Here is a 15,523-nt window from a genome sequence, read left to right on the forward strand (position 1 = left end):
TATATTCCCATTTTCACTTTGAGCTTTATCTGACACCTATTAGAAGCAATTAGTTTCCAGTTTAAAATACATCATTAAGCAAGAAGGGGGGGAAAAGTAGAATTAGCTGTTTGCCAAAACTCCTCCATAGCACAACTGGTTTGCCAAAGGCAACAGTTTTCCATTTTGTCCCACCCGAAAATGCTGCATCCTGGAGCAGCCTGGGACAGAGCCACACTGCCACCTCTTGGGTTACCTTTACTTCACAGCACCATTGTAACCTAATTTTGATGTTCTGAGAGAATCCTGTTCAGTTCAGCTGAACCACATAATAATTGTTCTAAATGGCTAAATATTTTAGCCCACTTGAATGACAGGGTCTCTTTTCCTTAGCAGGGTAGTGAGGGCACCTGTAGCATATCTTTATAAACTTATGTAAATATCTTTTTGTTTTACAGAAACCCAACATGAATGGCATTACAAAACCACCTTTTCTAAGGTATATTTTTAACACTTTTAAACAGATTTGTGTTGATTTTTATATTAGCTTATATTATTTTGTCTCTTGTAAGGGAAAGTAAAGATGTTTATCATTAATTTCTCTGGGACCTTTCCCAGGCACTGGTAAAACATTATGGATAAAATTGGTTGCACTTTTCTCAAGAGTGGCCTCAAGTGAAGTACGATGAATAGGCCCTTCTCAGAAAAATGTGGGTCTCCAGTAGTTTGACAGGGAACAGGACTTAAACTTTCTTTAACTGTCTTTTAAGGTTTAAAAGCAAAAATCTTTGAAGTTGTTTAAAAAAGTCCAGATCTAACTAACTGGGCATTAACTTCCCCAAGTTTGAATCACTGCAAAGTGAATCCACACGTAACCTTGCTTTACTAATTCAAGTTAAACTAAGAGTTGCACAGCATCCTTTAGTCTCAAACCATAACTTACTGTTTGAAGACAACTTCTATGAAGAAGGTGAATTGTTTAAATTTGGGGTTGGATTGCAGCAAGCCTTTGAGTAACTTTATGCATTTCTTTTCAGTGGAGAAAATCCCTTTGCAACAGTGAAGCTCAGACCAACAGTAACAAATGACAGATCAGCACCGATTATCCGATGAATACACGGTCCAGACACATGACCTTCTTCCTTACCAACACCAGTAATGACAATTACTATCTCAACTTCTTCTAAAAATTTATTTAAATGTAATTACTGTACAATATTGGCATACTGGAATGGAGCTCTGATGTTTTGTTAAAACCTTTGCTTTCTAATGAGGTAATTGCTTTGGGCTAGTGTTTGAGCACCTGGGCTTGATTTTACAGTATGCCTTTTTTGTAGTAGGATTTGTGAAAATGCTGGAGATAGTTTGGATGCTCTAGTGAATCAGTGTAAGTAATAGCTCACAGATCTGAATCTTTGGCATTCGTTATCTGGAAGCTGCAATGGTAAGTTCTAGAATATAAGCCTGCATATGCCACCTACTAAAGAAGATAACAGTGATTTTATTTTTTTTTTCAAACAGAACAATGTAACAACTGCCTTATTCCAGAATAGAGAATCGCCTGTATAAATGATTATACATTATTTTGTGTAAGAAAGATACCTTAGGTTATAAATAAATATTTATCCTTTAAGAATAGACGACTTGTAAAGCTTTGCTTGATGTTCACATACAAATTTTCAAGTGTTAACAGAACTCCATTTTCAGTCTAATGTTGTACTGTTAACATATTCTTCAATGATAGTTTTGTCTTTAAAACGTGTTGTCAAACTTTAGTCTGATAAAAAGTCATAATAAAGCAGTGCCACAATTTTTTCTCAAGTGCCAATATAAAAAGCTGCCTTTGAAGTTCCTCCATTACTGCAGCCTTCCCAAAAGAAAAACAGTTCAAGTTGGAAAAGTTTTGTTTAGGGAGCCGAGCAAAGGCCTGAGTGCTGGCACAGTGCAGTAGCTGAGTTAAGTGGAACTGAACTTTAAACTTCAGCCACAAGCAGAGCTGAGCAGTTTGTTACCTCAGACTCAGGTGTGGTAAATCCAGCAGAGCCAGCTTGTCCAAAAGCCTTTTCCTACAGTAATAATCACCTCAGAACTTAGCCTAGAATGCTAGAAATTAACTGCACCAGCAGCAGGTGCTTCATCCCTGCACAGCTCAGGGGATACTTCCCACTGCTATGAAGTCTGTATTATGACTGCTGCCAGTGATTAATCCTTACTCCAAATCACTCTGTTTTACATATGTACGTGCTTCCTGCAGCATCCTCTGGATCATTCGTTTTGTGGTGCCTACTTCTACTACTATAAACAGTCAATTCAAGTCATGTGAAATGCCTTTCAGTTACTTAATATCAAAAAATAGTATATGAGCTTGTGCTGGCTCCTCTCACACTGCCTTTCAAGTTCAAGGCCGAGGACACCGCTAGAGAGCCCTGCATAAATACCCACCATCCTAGTTTGAAACACCAGCTTTTCAGAAGGGTAACTTACACCTGAGCCCATTTTCTAAAGCATATTAGAGGCAAGTCAATCTAGACTGTATGAGCTTTCAATAATTCAGTATCAGAATTAAATATCTAACATGTAAAAACTTTTACTGAGGGCAGCTCATGGTTGGCAGTGCCCCGGCCTCTTTCTAGACAGGAGGGCCCTGCTGCAGACAGAAGGTTCTGCTGTCTGTGAACCAACACATCTGCATGAAGCAAAACCTTCACTAATTAAAGCAGGGCTCTGACTGTGTGTTATTACTTGTGCCTTCAGAGAGGGGCTGTTAGTCTAGTGGTAGTACAGTTGCAAAACGTCCCTCAAATATCTGATGTCCTAAACAAGTACAGCCTTAAACCATGGTTTATCATCAGGATAAAGATTCTGGCAAATATGTGTCCTTCATTGTAGCTAGGATTAATAACTCTGCTTGCAGACTATGTGTTATCAGACACATCAGTCACATATTTAATAATCCAGCCACAAGTTGAGGATTGCAAAAGGAAAAGCAGTTTTATTTAGTTTTCAACAGGTGCCACTAAACATGGAAAACAAGTCAGGTTTTCATGTTTTGCAATGCACATGCTCATAAAAGATTAAGTTTAAATTACATGCAAGAGACTAAATTTCTTCACACTTTACAAAACAGGTCTGAAGCAAATAACATGATTGTACATGACATTTACATTAGAAAGAGTACGCTAACAGTTGTAGCTTCTGTAAGCACGCCCCGTTCATCCCCTCAGCCAAAAGCTGCCCCACAATTAGGGCATCTTCTCTGCCTCAGTGCAAGGCAGAACAGAATCCCAATTGGAAAGAATACAATGGCACACAAAACACCAAGACAGGTGAAGGTGTCCTCCAACACGCCAACCCTGCAAAAAGGGAAAACAGACTCAGTCAAGGACACACACCAAGTTTGGCCCCCAGTTACCACTTTGTGATTTGGCAGTCACTGAGAACCACACCATTTTATAGAGCAAGAAAAAGTACAAGGTTTGGGGTTTGTTCTTTGTTTCTGCTTTCAAAAACTGATGTCCCTTTAGAACTGTAGGAAAACCAACTATTGATGTCACCTGCCTTCAGCTGAGTCCCAGCTCCATGACCACCCTACATGAGAAATTCTGTTTCAGCAGCAGCAGAAATTTAGAAAGGAGTCAGGGACTGGGACTGAAACTGAAGTAAAGTGCTGTACCTGAGCATCCCCCAAAATGAAGACAAACAGCAAAACTAGAGTATTCAGACTTCAGAAATTTGTGCAATTTTACTAAACAGAAAAAATATGCAGTTTAGCAAAACACTCCAACAAGATGTATCCTCTTAGATTCCCTGGTACAGTGAAAGTCAACACAAACAGAGCTGAGTGACCCTGAAGTACAGGCCATGAGCAAAGTGCCAAGGCCAACAAGCTGCTGTTTCCCTCCGAGAAGTCACGGACAACCCATTGTACGCGTAAATAGAGCGAAGGAAGGAAGACACGGGCTCAGAGACCATTTCCTTACAGCAACTGGCTGAAACACTGCAACTTGATTAAACTTCAGAAACATTCACCTTCCCCTCAACCATCAGCAGAAGCCAAAGGCTACTCAAAGTGCTCTTGATGTTCTGCTGCTTACGCAACTTCATGTTCAGCTTAAGCTTTCCCTCATTTTAATGCACTTTATTTCTGTGTGCAGAATTCTTGTGATAAGAGTCAACTCTGCATCTGGTATAAAGGAAGTGTCAGGTACCATTGATCCCAGCAGTAGTTTTATCTTTTCATGTCCTCAGATAACACTCCTTTAAGACAACAAGTTAAAAAATGTAGACTAATGCTCAAATCACCACATGGACTCCAGTCTTGGTGCACAAGTGTCCCACAGCTCAGACTTGTGCAGCCTGTGCTGGTCATTGTGGCTATTCCCACAAACTCAGCATAACATCACTTCTGCTCCCTGCAAGTCAGGCAGTCCCAGAGCTCCAGCTATGGGGCAGGCCCTTTGTTTTGCCACAACAATGCAAGAACATCTGTGTGTCCAGGGAGATAAGAACAGTGAGACAGCAGCTCTGCAAAAGTGTTCTGCTTTTATGACACGCTCTTCAGGATTTCAGATCTGACCATTTTTCCCAGAGCTGGATCGTGCTTTGCAGAGTTAGTTTCAGTAGTGTAGGTAGTACTGTTCTTTCCCCACAGCTCCAAAGCACTTCAGGAAAGCCTCCTCAAACATGGAAGAAGTTTCACCTCTCATCTCAGAACCTTTCAGCTCCTATTCCCACACCTATATCATCAAAACACAAATCTAGGTATCAACACTGACCTAAAATAAAACTTTAAAAGTATCCACGGTACTGCCCCAATTCCTACAACCTCTTTTCTCCAGGATGGAATTGCCATACGCAGTACACTGATACAGACAGCACGTGTTGTAAAGGACAGTGGCTCTGCCATGTCACCCACAGGTACTATTGCTAATGCCAGAAGTAGTAAAACCCCCTTACATTTCCTGAGTACTTCATACAATAGTTGTGGCATCAGTAGTATCTTACTATCCAAATGAAGCAAAAGCAATCTAGCATAAGGTAGCAGTGGCATTTTCTTCCTGATAAATACATTTCCTTACATGTCCAGAAGGACACAACAGTCTCCACCAATGAAACCTAAACCCAAAGTCACTGCCCTACCAGGCAGCAGGGCCAGCTCACTACTGGGATTTGTATTTGAATCAAATTCTGATTCCTGCCACAATGAGTTGCTGCCTTACAGAATGTCTGGAGGCAACACAGAGTCCCACTTTCATTTCTGCTATTTCTACTCCTAGTTTTAATATTGACCGTTGACTACAGACACTCGACAGCAGCCAAGAGCAAGTTTCTTGGGATCAGCACTATGGAATGTCTCTGTGACCTACTCTGTAGGTCAGGTTTGGCAATGTCGGCATTTGCCTGGGTGATACTGCAAGCATTTCTTGTGATGACGATGATGAACAGAGTTCTGTGTGTCACCAACCAGCCCTTCCACCCCTGCTGCTCCGTGAGCAGCGGGCCTGTGAGGGTCAGAGAGAAAGGCACCACGTTCCCCCAGCACACAACACATCTCTGCCTCTGCATAAAGTGCTGCCCAGAGGACATGGAGGAGCCCAGGCCAGTTTGCTGGGAAGCCAAAAGTCCCCCTTGGCTCAGCGTGTGTGTGAGTCAGTGACTCACAGCACTTGCCCTGCATCACCTCAGCAAACAGCACTCACAAAACACAGGCACTGGATTTGCACAGCTTGGTCAATATTTCTTTTTTAGGCTGTGCCTGGTGTTCTGCTACAAAGAACTTTAGCCCAGGATTCCCATCAGCCCATCAGAGCAGCTTCCCTGCCTCTCTCACCACAGAGCATTCCCCAAAGTGAAATACCAGTGGGGAAACCAGCCAGAAGGGACAGAACTGCTGGGGAAAGAAACATAGAAGGAGTTACTGAAAAATTAGGAACAGAACAGCAGGCACTGTCACTATTAGAAAACAGGCAAACATCATAGTAAACTTTTCCCACATAATATGGAATATTAATGCTTCATCCAAACCACTGTATACAGCTTTGGTCCTAATTAAAAAAAAAAAAAAAAAGAAAAAAAAGGATCTGGATTAATAAGGGTCAAAAGGAAAGACAAACATGAAAAAAAAAATGTAGCTCCCATCAACTTACCCTTGCTACCCAACTCTCAACTCCTAATCCCAAATCAGTCGTTATATCATTAGCCAGTGCCAGGACACAACAAAATCTGCTTGCTAGGTCAAGTTCAGAGCACACTAACCCAAGGGGAGATGCTTTTATTAGACTGACTTTTAAAGCAGAGCTGAAAAGCCTCACATTAAAGCTTCCAGAGATTTCCCACTAGCTGCCTACCTGAGCACATCACTAGGTATGATGGGGATTATGTAGCATGGCTTAATGCTCACAGGAAAGCTTTAGCAAAATTCCTTTGCTGTACAACCTCTTTACCTAGGCTGTATCTGGACAGTTAAATTGTAAAATTACATTGCAAGTGACCCTCAAAATTAGACTGCAATTAAAGAATGGAGTCAGCAAACAAGGCTCTCATACCATCACCTTCATTCGCTGGGGAAAAGACGTGCTACTGGAAGTGTCATCTCCTGGGAAGACTCTGGTGCTAGGGCTGGAATGCAAAGGGATTCAGGACTGTTGAGAGAGCCAGGGCAAAAAAGATCCTGTAGCATTCAGCCAGAACTGCCCAGTTTGGATGCAGCAGCTGAATTTGGTCATTTGTCCTTGTGGAAATGCACAAAATGCTGAGCACCCTCAGACCAAACAAAAAACAGCAGCAGAAGCTTAGGAGGTGAGGCCTCTCCCTTTCCAATGTCCACAGGTTAACCCAGTAGCACAACATACCTACAGGGGCTCAGACACACTCTGGATGTTTCTGAGTAATTCAAGATTCAGCAGCTTTCACTACTACACAGCTCCACCCAAGAAAGGCAAAGCCCCTTTTCCAGGCATTTCAGTGCCATCACAAATAACACTACTTCGGAAATGCTCACTAAGTGCAGGACACAGCACGTTACAGCTGTTGTATTTCCTGCCTTGCTTTGCTGTCACACTAATGCCATTTTTTCCTTTCACACACATTGAGCATTCCCCTCCTGCAGGCATTGTTTGCTACTGTTTTGAAATCTTTTCCTTGTCTCTTAATTCCATATTCAGTTCCTGCCCTGAAGCCTACATTTGTGACAAGTAAGACAGTGTGTCTAGTTAAGGGTATAAGCAGCCAATTGATGTGACCCTACAGAATAAACACACTAATTAAACACTACAGGGGGATCAATCAGGGTACTTCTGGTCAGCCCTGAGCAGCCATGACCGTGGCCTAACCCATTCCAATGAACCCTCTTAATCAGCTTGCAAGGCCCAAGTCCATTGGTCAGCACATGTCCCTGACACTTAAAATAGAATTTATTTTAAACTCCCTTCCCCCTAAACAGAGTTATTCAGAAGCGTTTTGTGGTCATGCAAAATGCCAAGTAAGAATAAAAAAAATTGCCACCCATATTCAACACCAGATCCAGGGAAAAGGCCCAGGGAGGGACAAAGCAAAGCATAGGGAGCACTGCTGGGTCAGCATTGGAGCGAGAGCAGGGGTAGCCCAGCCCAGGATCAGACCAAGGCAACTCCAAGGGACACTCACTGGGAAGCTGATCAGAACTGTACTTGCATGACCCCCACAACATACTTGTTGTTTCAGAGCCAGTTCCTGTCACATCCACAACAGAGACATTACTACTGCAGCATTAGCTACACAAACTCTTCTTGGCTTCTACTGATTTGTGTCACCACCTAATTTTAGATGAACACTTACCCAATCACTGCTTAGCCAGTTACTAAATTTAAAAGGAGAAAAAATACTTTTTATCAGGGAAACTATGAATATTTTAGTTTTTACCTGAGCTACAGAGTGATTAGAGACTCCATATTCAAACTGTAGATTCACTAATGTAACCAAATATAAATTTTCCTCTACAGCATAAACCACATAAAAGCTGATTATAACTGCACCACTCCCTCTCTAAAAATAAAGTGGAAAGGTTTATTTATACTGCAAGCAGCATCTTGGATTTAAGCTATAACTGCAGCAGCCAACTCCATAAAGTAAGGTCAATTATTCCCACTGACAAGTATTTAAAACCAAATTGGTTTTCAGACAACCCTCTTTTTCAAATTAAGTCTTAAAACATTAAGATCTTAAGTCAAATGCTCAGGATCAGAGGGTCAATAATGAGATCTGTGAACACAGCATTGGTATGATTTAACACAAGCATTTTTAGACTTATCACTACATCACAGTGGATTACACTTGGAATTTTCAAATCATCTCCTCCCACTAAGGTTGGTTGAGTTTCAAACTTTAGATTTCAATAGGAACATCAGACCAGAGACTTTGGAAGCTACACACTAAATCTTTAATTGTGAACATGCAAACAAAACCAGACAGCTTTTCTTTATCATCTCCTGGCCAATGCAACAGCAGCAGCTAGGTTAAATATGTTTAAATCTCACCTGCAAGCAGAAGAAGAAAAAGAATTGACAATTATATGTGCAACTACTGAGTAAGCAATACTTCACAGTTTTAATTTCCATTAAAAGAAGAGAGGTGTCAGCTCCTCCAGCCTCAGCCTGATGGCATCCTGAATGGTTGTTGATCCATATTCACAGAAAGGACCCCAAATCTCTACACAGACATGGTTTGCCCTCCTCAACACAAGCTGTACATACATGTAAATGCAATTATCCTTAAAAGTCACCTTCAAGTAAGAGACACAACAGTATTTGCAGATTTATCTGAATTTCCTTAAGTTTTAGGTCCATTACCCATACAGACGGCTGGCTGCAGAGCCAGAGAAGTTCTGGCAGTGGGAACAGCCTGTGTAGAGCTGTTGTCTTTCTTGAAATGCCTCCAAATCACCAGCCTTCTCTAATGCAGGAGCACCACTGCTTTAATTCCAGTTCTGAGAACACACTAATTAGGAGAAAAGCCTCATGGCTTCACACCAATGTCCAGCCTCACAAACAAGGCTCAGCACACCAGAGTTCCCTCACGGTGGAGGTCTCTCAGGATGAGCTCGACTGAGCCCTGGTGTGGCTTTTCCTCCCTAGTCTGCAAGAACAGCCATATCACCACCACCTCTGGTCACCAACAAACAAGGTCAGTTTCCTCCTCTCTCCCAGAACAACTCATTGCTACAAAGAAATCCTAATTATCACAATACAGGCAAGTATTCTCCAACACAAATGGTGACTTTAATAAAAAAAATAAGTGCTGTAACTCAGGCCCACTGACAGGCTGGGCATCAGGGACCACACTATCATTTTTATACAGTCCCTTTAGGGAATATATTCCTATTGTGTCTAATTAATCACATAAAGTCTCACAAAAAAAAATGTGTTTTGATTATTGTCCACAAATTGGGTCACATCAGTAGAACAAAACTCCTCAGAAGCAGCCAGAGCTATGGTGTCCTCATCTGGGACCCTGCTACAGGCTCACCCCTCCTCTCCACAGGGCTTAGGGAGAAACTTCCTGCTAAGCAGCTGCTGTCAGGCTGAGGGGGGAAAGTGAGAGCTCTCCTAGTCAGAAATTCCAAACAGCTCTGCTGGATCAAGGCTCTGTCCTTCACAATCACGTGTGTGAGCCAGTGCTGTATTTCCCACCCCAACTGCTCCAGCCTCCAAACCACAGCAAAGCAGGGATGGACACCCTGGCACAGCACACACCTACCTGTGGTACCTTTTCTTTTTTTAACTCTTTTCATATTTAACCAGTACAGATTATGAAATTATATTAAGAATATTTACATAAAGTTTAAATATCGTAGTTGTGAATAACTACGGAAAACCTGTATACTGAGCAGCCTCTTATCAAACCCCACACAGCATTTGTGACTGAAATAACGAAAGTAAAAGCAAAAAAATTAAATTTTGAAGGACCCGATCAGCTAAGTGCAATTTTCCCCAGAGTCTATTCCCTCAGGAGACATGCATTTAATTGAATAAAACAAAATTTCGACCAAAACCTGACAACTTACTGCTTTGTCAAGTCAAGCAAAAAAAGCCCAAACTAAAAAAAAAACAAACACAAAAATCGTAGCAGGGAGAATGCTTTAAGAGATGCGAGAAGAGAATAAATACAGTTTTAATCAAACTTGTCTCATCTTCCAGACCTAGAGGAAGCTTCAGTGTTAGAACTTGGGACCCACTACAATGCTTCTCCAGTAGATGTTCTGTGTTTGTCAGAAGTGAAAGCTGCCACAATGCAGCAGTGTGATGTCCTTTCCCTCACTCTTTCTCCCAAGCAACTGAATATTGTTAAATAGGAAAATAAAAATCCAATGGGGTCCATCATAAGATCTCTCCTAGATTTTGAAGAAACTGGCTTCTGCAACCATCAGATCAATAGAATGTTTTCACAGTTTTTAAAGGGATCTTTCTTCTGTTAAGTAACAGGAAAGCAAACATTCCTGTGTGGTTAGTTCTACCCAACAACGGAAGATGGAGAAAGAGAAAATGAAAGTGAGCCCAAGAGAAGCAGCCAGGCTGCATTCTCCAAGCTAAAAAGACAATTACACAGCTGGACCTCTAAAGTCAGTGTCTGTAATGACTCAATCTGTACTTGGGAACACGAAATAGTTTAAAAGCAGGACCTGGCTGATACTTAGACATCAACTAAAGGAACAACGCTGACAAGATTCTGCAACTCAGTTTAATTCTCTGTACATCAGGGTTGGGAGAGGAACGCTGAAACAACAGGACTACAACCACCCAAAACATTCTAATAATGTAAGGAAGGATGGCACACACATTAATACTGAGGTCTGTAATTAGAAAGCAACACTGACCAATTAGGAATGAGCATGATCTGACTAAAAAATAGCTCTAAGCAAGAGGTACAGCTTGCAAGACAAGAGAGTCACCCCTCACATGGCAAGAAAGCTTGAGAGAGAAGGGAAAGAATGCAATTACCACAGGCATGCTACTGACTTGGGAGTTACTTCTGGAGATACTTTGTCCTTTTCATGTACCTTTTATCACTGAATACCATAAATAAAGCCTAAAGATCAACACTGCTCTAGCCAGCTCACTAATCCCAAAATCACTTGTGATTGCAATAAAACAGACACCAACCCAAATAACTGTATATTTCTCCTCCACGCCATATATTTTAAGTGGGAAATGGTTCTTATTTCAATTAGCAACATTAATACAAGCCATAGTGCAAAAGACTGCTTTATATTTCTGATGGCAGAAATCCTCTTGATGGTCTTAAAAGTAACACGACAACTGACCTGGCAGTTTATTAACAAAGTTTTTTATGTACCATTAATAGCTTTTTATGTTTTTCAATGTCCCTTCAACAACTTTTCTGTTCAGTGTTGTATTCTGCAACGTGCAGCTATACTCTTTCTTCATAAAATAGGTTTCCAGGGCAAGGAAATCAACTAGAACTGTGTTTAAGGTCTTGAGAAGTTAAAGAGGATTAAGAGTTCTTTTTCTAAGAGAAGCAGCCAGGGTAACCTTTCAGAACACGAATCCTGACCCTTCAGGTTCCCATGAATATTTCCAATATTATGTTTCCCACCCAACCTCCCTGTCCTTTCTCTTGAAGTACCAGACTACCAATTCCATAATGACTCAAAAGACAAGCAATCTGAGATTTTGCCCTCCTACCTTGACACTTGAATCTTGTTCTAAAGGCAACTAGGAACAAACACAGTAATACTGCAAAGGAGACTATGACACACCACTACCTGATACAGCTACTTATCCTCAGGATTCCCTGATCCAGAGTATTTCCCAGGTACTACAGTTTAAGCAGTGCAGTATTGTGCCTCACAGTAATCAGTATGTCAGAATTCTCCTCACAACTCCTTTTTTTCCACAGCCTAAAACAAAAACTGAGGATCCAAGAGTAAACTAGGTTTTTGCAGAGCATATTTTGCTGTAGGACAAAGTGCACAATGGGTACTTCCAGCAGAACAGGTCTAATGACTTAAGAAAATAATTCAGATAGCTCATTTTCTCAAATTTGTCTGAAGTTATATATTATATTTGCAAATGATTGTTTCAAAAGTCTCTCCTAGACTATCCCAGGATAACTTCCAGGGGTAAAAAAAAAAAAAAGAATAGCAGCAAGAGCCTATCAATCTGAAGTTATTGCAAAGACCACTTCCACAGCAAAACGTTTTGAGCTGTACTGGGTTCAGGGCCACAAGACCTGTATAACACACTGCCTGCCTCTTACCAAGCAGCACACAACATCTGACCTGTCTGCTGGCTGAGCTACAACATCAGCATGTTAATGTAATCACTCAGGTGGCAGGATCTACCACATCCTCTGAACAGCTCAGCACTTACTTTCCCTCACTGTTTAAAACACACCTTCTAGATCAATAGCTCTGGCTGGTACAGGTTTTTCAGCCTGAACTAGTGGCATTTCAGCAGGCACCTGTTCTTACACAGCACCACGAGATACTTCCGATTTGAATCCACCTTTGAAGGGAAGGACTGGCTCTCAAACACCAACTCCAACAGAACCAAAAGACACCTGGGGGACAGCCTGTGCCACACGACCACACTCAGCACACAGCAGCCCGGTATCACTCCAGCTATTCAGGCAACTCTGTTTGCTACACGTTTGGAAAGAAAAGCAAGGGCTCAGACCTGCAGAACACCAAATGCCCCTTGGTCAGATGCCCCAAGGAAAACTCCCATACACTTTAACAGAGGAGTGAGTCTGCACTTGAGTCAGAGCTGGCACAGCAGTGCCTGAGCTGCACCAGCAGAAATCCCTCTGCCCTCACCCATGACCTAATATCCTGGGAAGAGAACTGAGAAGTGAAAGGGACTACAGCTGACTTACAGCACTAGTGTGGAAACTGAGTGTCTTCTTCCTTTTTTTATGGCTGTGATCTCCCAGAGGGAAGTTGTTCTCTTGCTGCAACTCTAAACAACAGCTGACCACTACTTCTGGTTTTTAGCACTGCATCAGACTAACACTTTTAGTCAGGTCTACGAACCTCCCTGTTCTTTTGCAGTCAAAGGACTCTTACAGATCTTCCAAAGCCTTAAGACACTGATGTTTTCAGCATATACTGACAATTACCCTGCCTGGTTTTGCACAGTCTGGAGGTTGGGAATGGGGCTGCACACCACAAGTTCTTCCACAAGACTGCCAGAAAACCAGAAGTGACTATGGTCAAAGATTACAGAAAGTTGCACAATAAAGTCATGTTACTCACCATCACCAGGCATAAACACATCAGAAGGGACTTCCTGTCATCCTCTTCCCTACGAACTGACCCTTTACATCTGCTACTGAAGTGCCTTTTCATTAAAAGTACTGCTTACAGATCTTCCTCCATCATAAAGAACAGACTCATGGTTTTATATAAAGTGCCTTGTATTATTTATAGGAGTTGTCACAAGCCCATCAGGACAAGCTCATACTACATAAACCAAAGTACTCCACCGCTAAATCTTGGTGGCTTTTCAATTAACTCTATTGTAGTACACACACACAGAGAAAGAAAAACTATTGAAAACCAAGGAACCATATGGATACCTCTAACTTAAAAAATAAAACCCAAGACTGAGTTTATGTCTCAACTCAAGAGCTGTTTTACCTGCAGGCAGGACAGCCACCAACTACTACCACAGAAGTGGTGGTAGCAGGCTGTTGAATAATGGTGTACGTGCTCGAATAGTTGGGCTGTGATGTCGGTGGAGGAACAGCATACCCTAAAATAAGAAAAAAACCTCAATCACCACAAGTAAGGCACAAAGAACAACGATAACTAAAAAGTACGACAACAAAACATGGAAAACAATAAACAGAAATGCAGTTTTGATTGAGCACTTTAAGACCTATCAAAATTAGAGTTGGAACACCGGGCACACTTAATAGCAAAGCCACTTCATAAACCCAAGTATCCAGAACAATTTAACCATCTCTAAGGGACACGGAGCTAATAATTAACTTCAAGAATTTGTTTCAGTGCTGTTGAGTGCCAGGAAAAAAACAGTTTAAACAATGACCACAGCTTTCACTTCTGAATATTATGTATCAAGTATGGCCCACTCTAGCACATAAATGAGTTGAAACAATGTATCTTCCTCTAGTTTCGAGCTTAAATTCCAATGCTCAGTTTATAACTGGAGAGGTAGGAGTGATAGGATGCAAGTAGAGAGGAAGCAGGATGCATCGCACAATAAACCCCCCTCAACTTTGAGAAAGCCCATGTTGTTAGGTAGAGAATGAGTCATGTTAATAGCTGTAGTTAGAAGACACAGGCCTTCAACTACTGCATTAACATTAAAAGCTTTAAATTAAAAAAAAAAGAAAGCTTTTTAAAGGGATGGTTAGATGTATGCGTTGTAATCAACACAGCCAAAGTACACTTTGCCCAAGTTCGATCCATTCCGAGCTTCTTTTGCAGGGCACAGTTCTGATTTTCTTGAATCAAGTTACACATCTGTAAAGTCCTGCAATCTCACTACTAAAACTGAAAATAATCAGTAAGACCTGTATTGTAGGAAAATAAGCTCCAAGTTATTAGGAGGAAAATCAATCTATGGCCTCAAGCTTCAACCCATGCTTGATGACTGGGGTCTGTGTCTGCTACGTAATTTTTATAACTTTTGAAGCATTCCTCTTTCCTGAGAGGCTACTTCTTTCTTTGAGAGGTGTTAGTTCAGCTAACAGAAGTACTGCATCTACTCACCTGCTGAAGTCCCTCCAAGGCTACTGAAGTGTACCAGGAAAAAACAAACATTAACCAGATTACAGCGAAATGCATGCAAAGAAAACTCCAAGTGTGGGGTCTGTTTTAGTCTTAGGGCGGCTGTGCCCCTGCCATTGTTCCGAGGCAGAAAACCCGCGCAATGTGAGCGATGCTCCCAAACTCCGCCGGTATTTTGGGGAGAGAACACAAACACAAACCTCGGGGCACCGAGGGAAGGAGGGAAGAGGGAGATGGCGCTGGGAAACTCCTGGATCGCTGCGTACCCGCCTCCCTGTGCGCCGGCTTCAAGCGGGAGAGCCGAGACACCCCCCGCGCCCCGCTGTGCCGGGGAAGCCGCTCGGGAGTTCCCCGGTGCGGCTCCGGAGCCCGCGGGGCACTCCCGGGGGCACGGAGGGCTCTGCAGAGCCGCCCCCCGGCCCAGCGAAGGGCGAGCACCCCGGGGACCCCCCAACCGCCCTGAGTCCGCCCTCCCCCGTCTCCTCCTCGGACCCACCTGCGGCGGGCGCGGTGCCCGGGTAGGGGTACGGCGGGGGCGGCTGGAAGCCGGGCTGCGGGGCGGGGATGGCGCCGTAGTTGCCGTGCCCGTAGTCGTATCCCGGCGCGCCCGGCGGCGCGGCGGGGCTGTAGGCGGGCGGCCGCTCCTGCAGCAGCGGCTTGCTGTCCATGCTGGGCCGGCGGCGCTACCTCGTTCCCCGCGGACGGGAGGAGGGGGGTGCCCGGCAAAGGAAGCGGCGCCGCCCGCCCCGCCCCGCCCGGGGGCGCCGGAGCTCGGGGGTGGGGGGGGCGGCGGCG

The 15,523-nt window shown here is 43.0% G+C and overlaps 2 protein-coding genes across 2 annotated transcripts in view; one reads left to right on the forward strand and one right to left on the reverse strand.

Annotated features, from left to right (window-relative positions):
* The window catches only part of BAIAP2L1 (BAI1 associated protein 2 like 1), a 34,496-nt gene extending 32,999 nt beyond the window's left edge, over positions 1-1,497 (forward strand). The window contains exons 13-14 of the mRNA XM_027683574.1: positions 438-478; positions 1,017-1,497. Of these exons, the coding sequence (XP_027539375.1) occupies positions 438-478; positions 1,017-1,092 (117 nt within the window). The 3' untranslated portion in view covers positions 1,093-1,497. The remainder of the gene's footprint in view (positions 1-437; positions 479-1,016) is intronic.
* Positions 1,498-2,944: 1,447 nt separating this feature from the next.
* BRI3 (brain protein I3) lies at positions 2,945-15,486 on the reverse strand. Its single transcript, XM_027683575.1, has 3 exons — positions 15,225-15,486; positions 13,613-13,727; positions 2,945-3,332 (listed from the first exon to the last, which is right to left on the reverse strand). The coding sequence occupies exons 1-3, from the start codon at positions 15,394-15,396 to the stop codon at positions 3,200-3,202; spliced, it is 420 nt and encodes a 139-aa protein (XP_027539376.1). The 5' UTR covers positions 15,397-15,486; the 3' UTR covers positions 2,945-3,199.
* Between the last annotated feature and the right edge of the window lie 37 nt (positions 15,487-15,523).

The sequence above is a fragment of the Neopelma chrysocephalum genome, unplaced genomic scaffold, assembly GCF_003984885.1.
Source record: "Neopelma chrysocephalum unplaced genomic scaffold, ASM398488v2 Primary Assembly neopelma1_65, whole genome shotgun sequence".
Taxonomy (NCBI): Eukaryota; Metazoa; Chordata; class Aves; order Passeriformes; family Pipridae; genus Neopelma; species Neopelma chrysocephalum.

Coding starts and splice junctions, on each gene's coding strand:
- BRI3 (XM_027683575.1), bottom strand. CDS start 15,396: ATGGACAGCAAGCCGCTGCTGCAGGAGCGGCCGCCCGCCTACAGCCCC. Junction 13,728..15,224: donor GGGCACCGCGCCCGCCGCAG/GTGGGTCCGAGG, acceptor TTCTTATTTTAG/GGTATGCTGTTCCTCCACCG. Junction 3,333..13,612: donor GGTGGCTGTCCTGCCTGCAG/GTAAAACAGCTC, acceptor CCCTTTTTGCAG/GGTTGGCGTGTTGGAGGACA.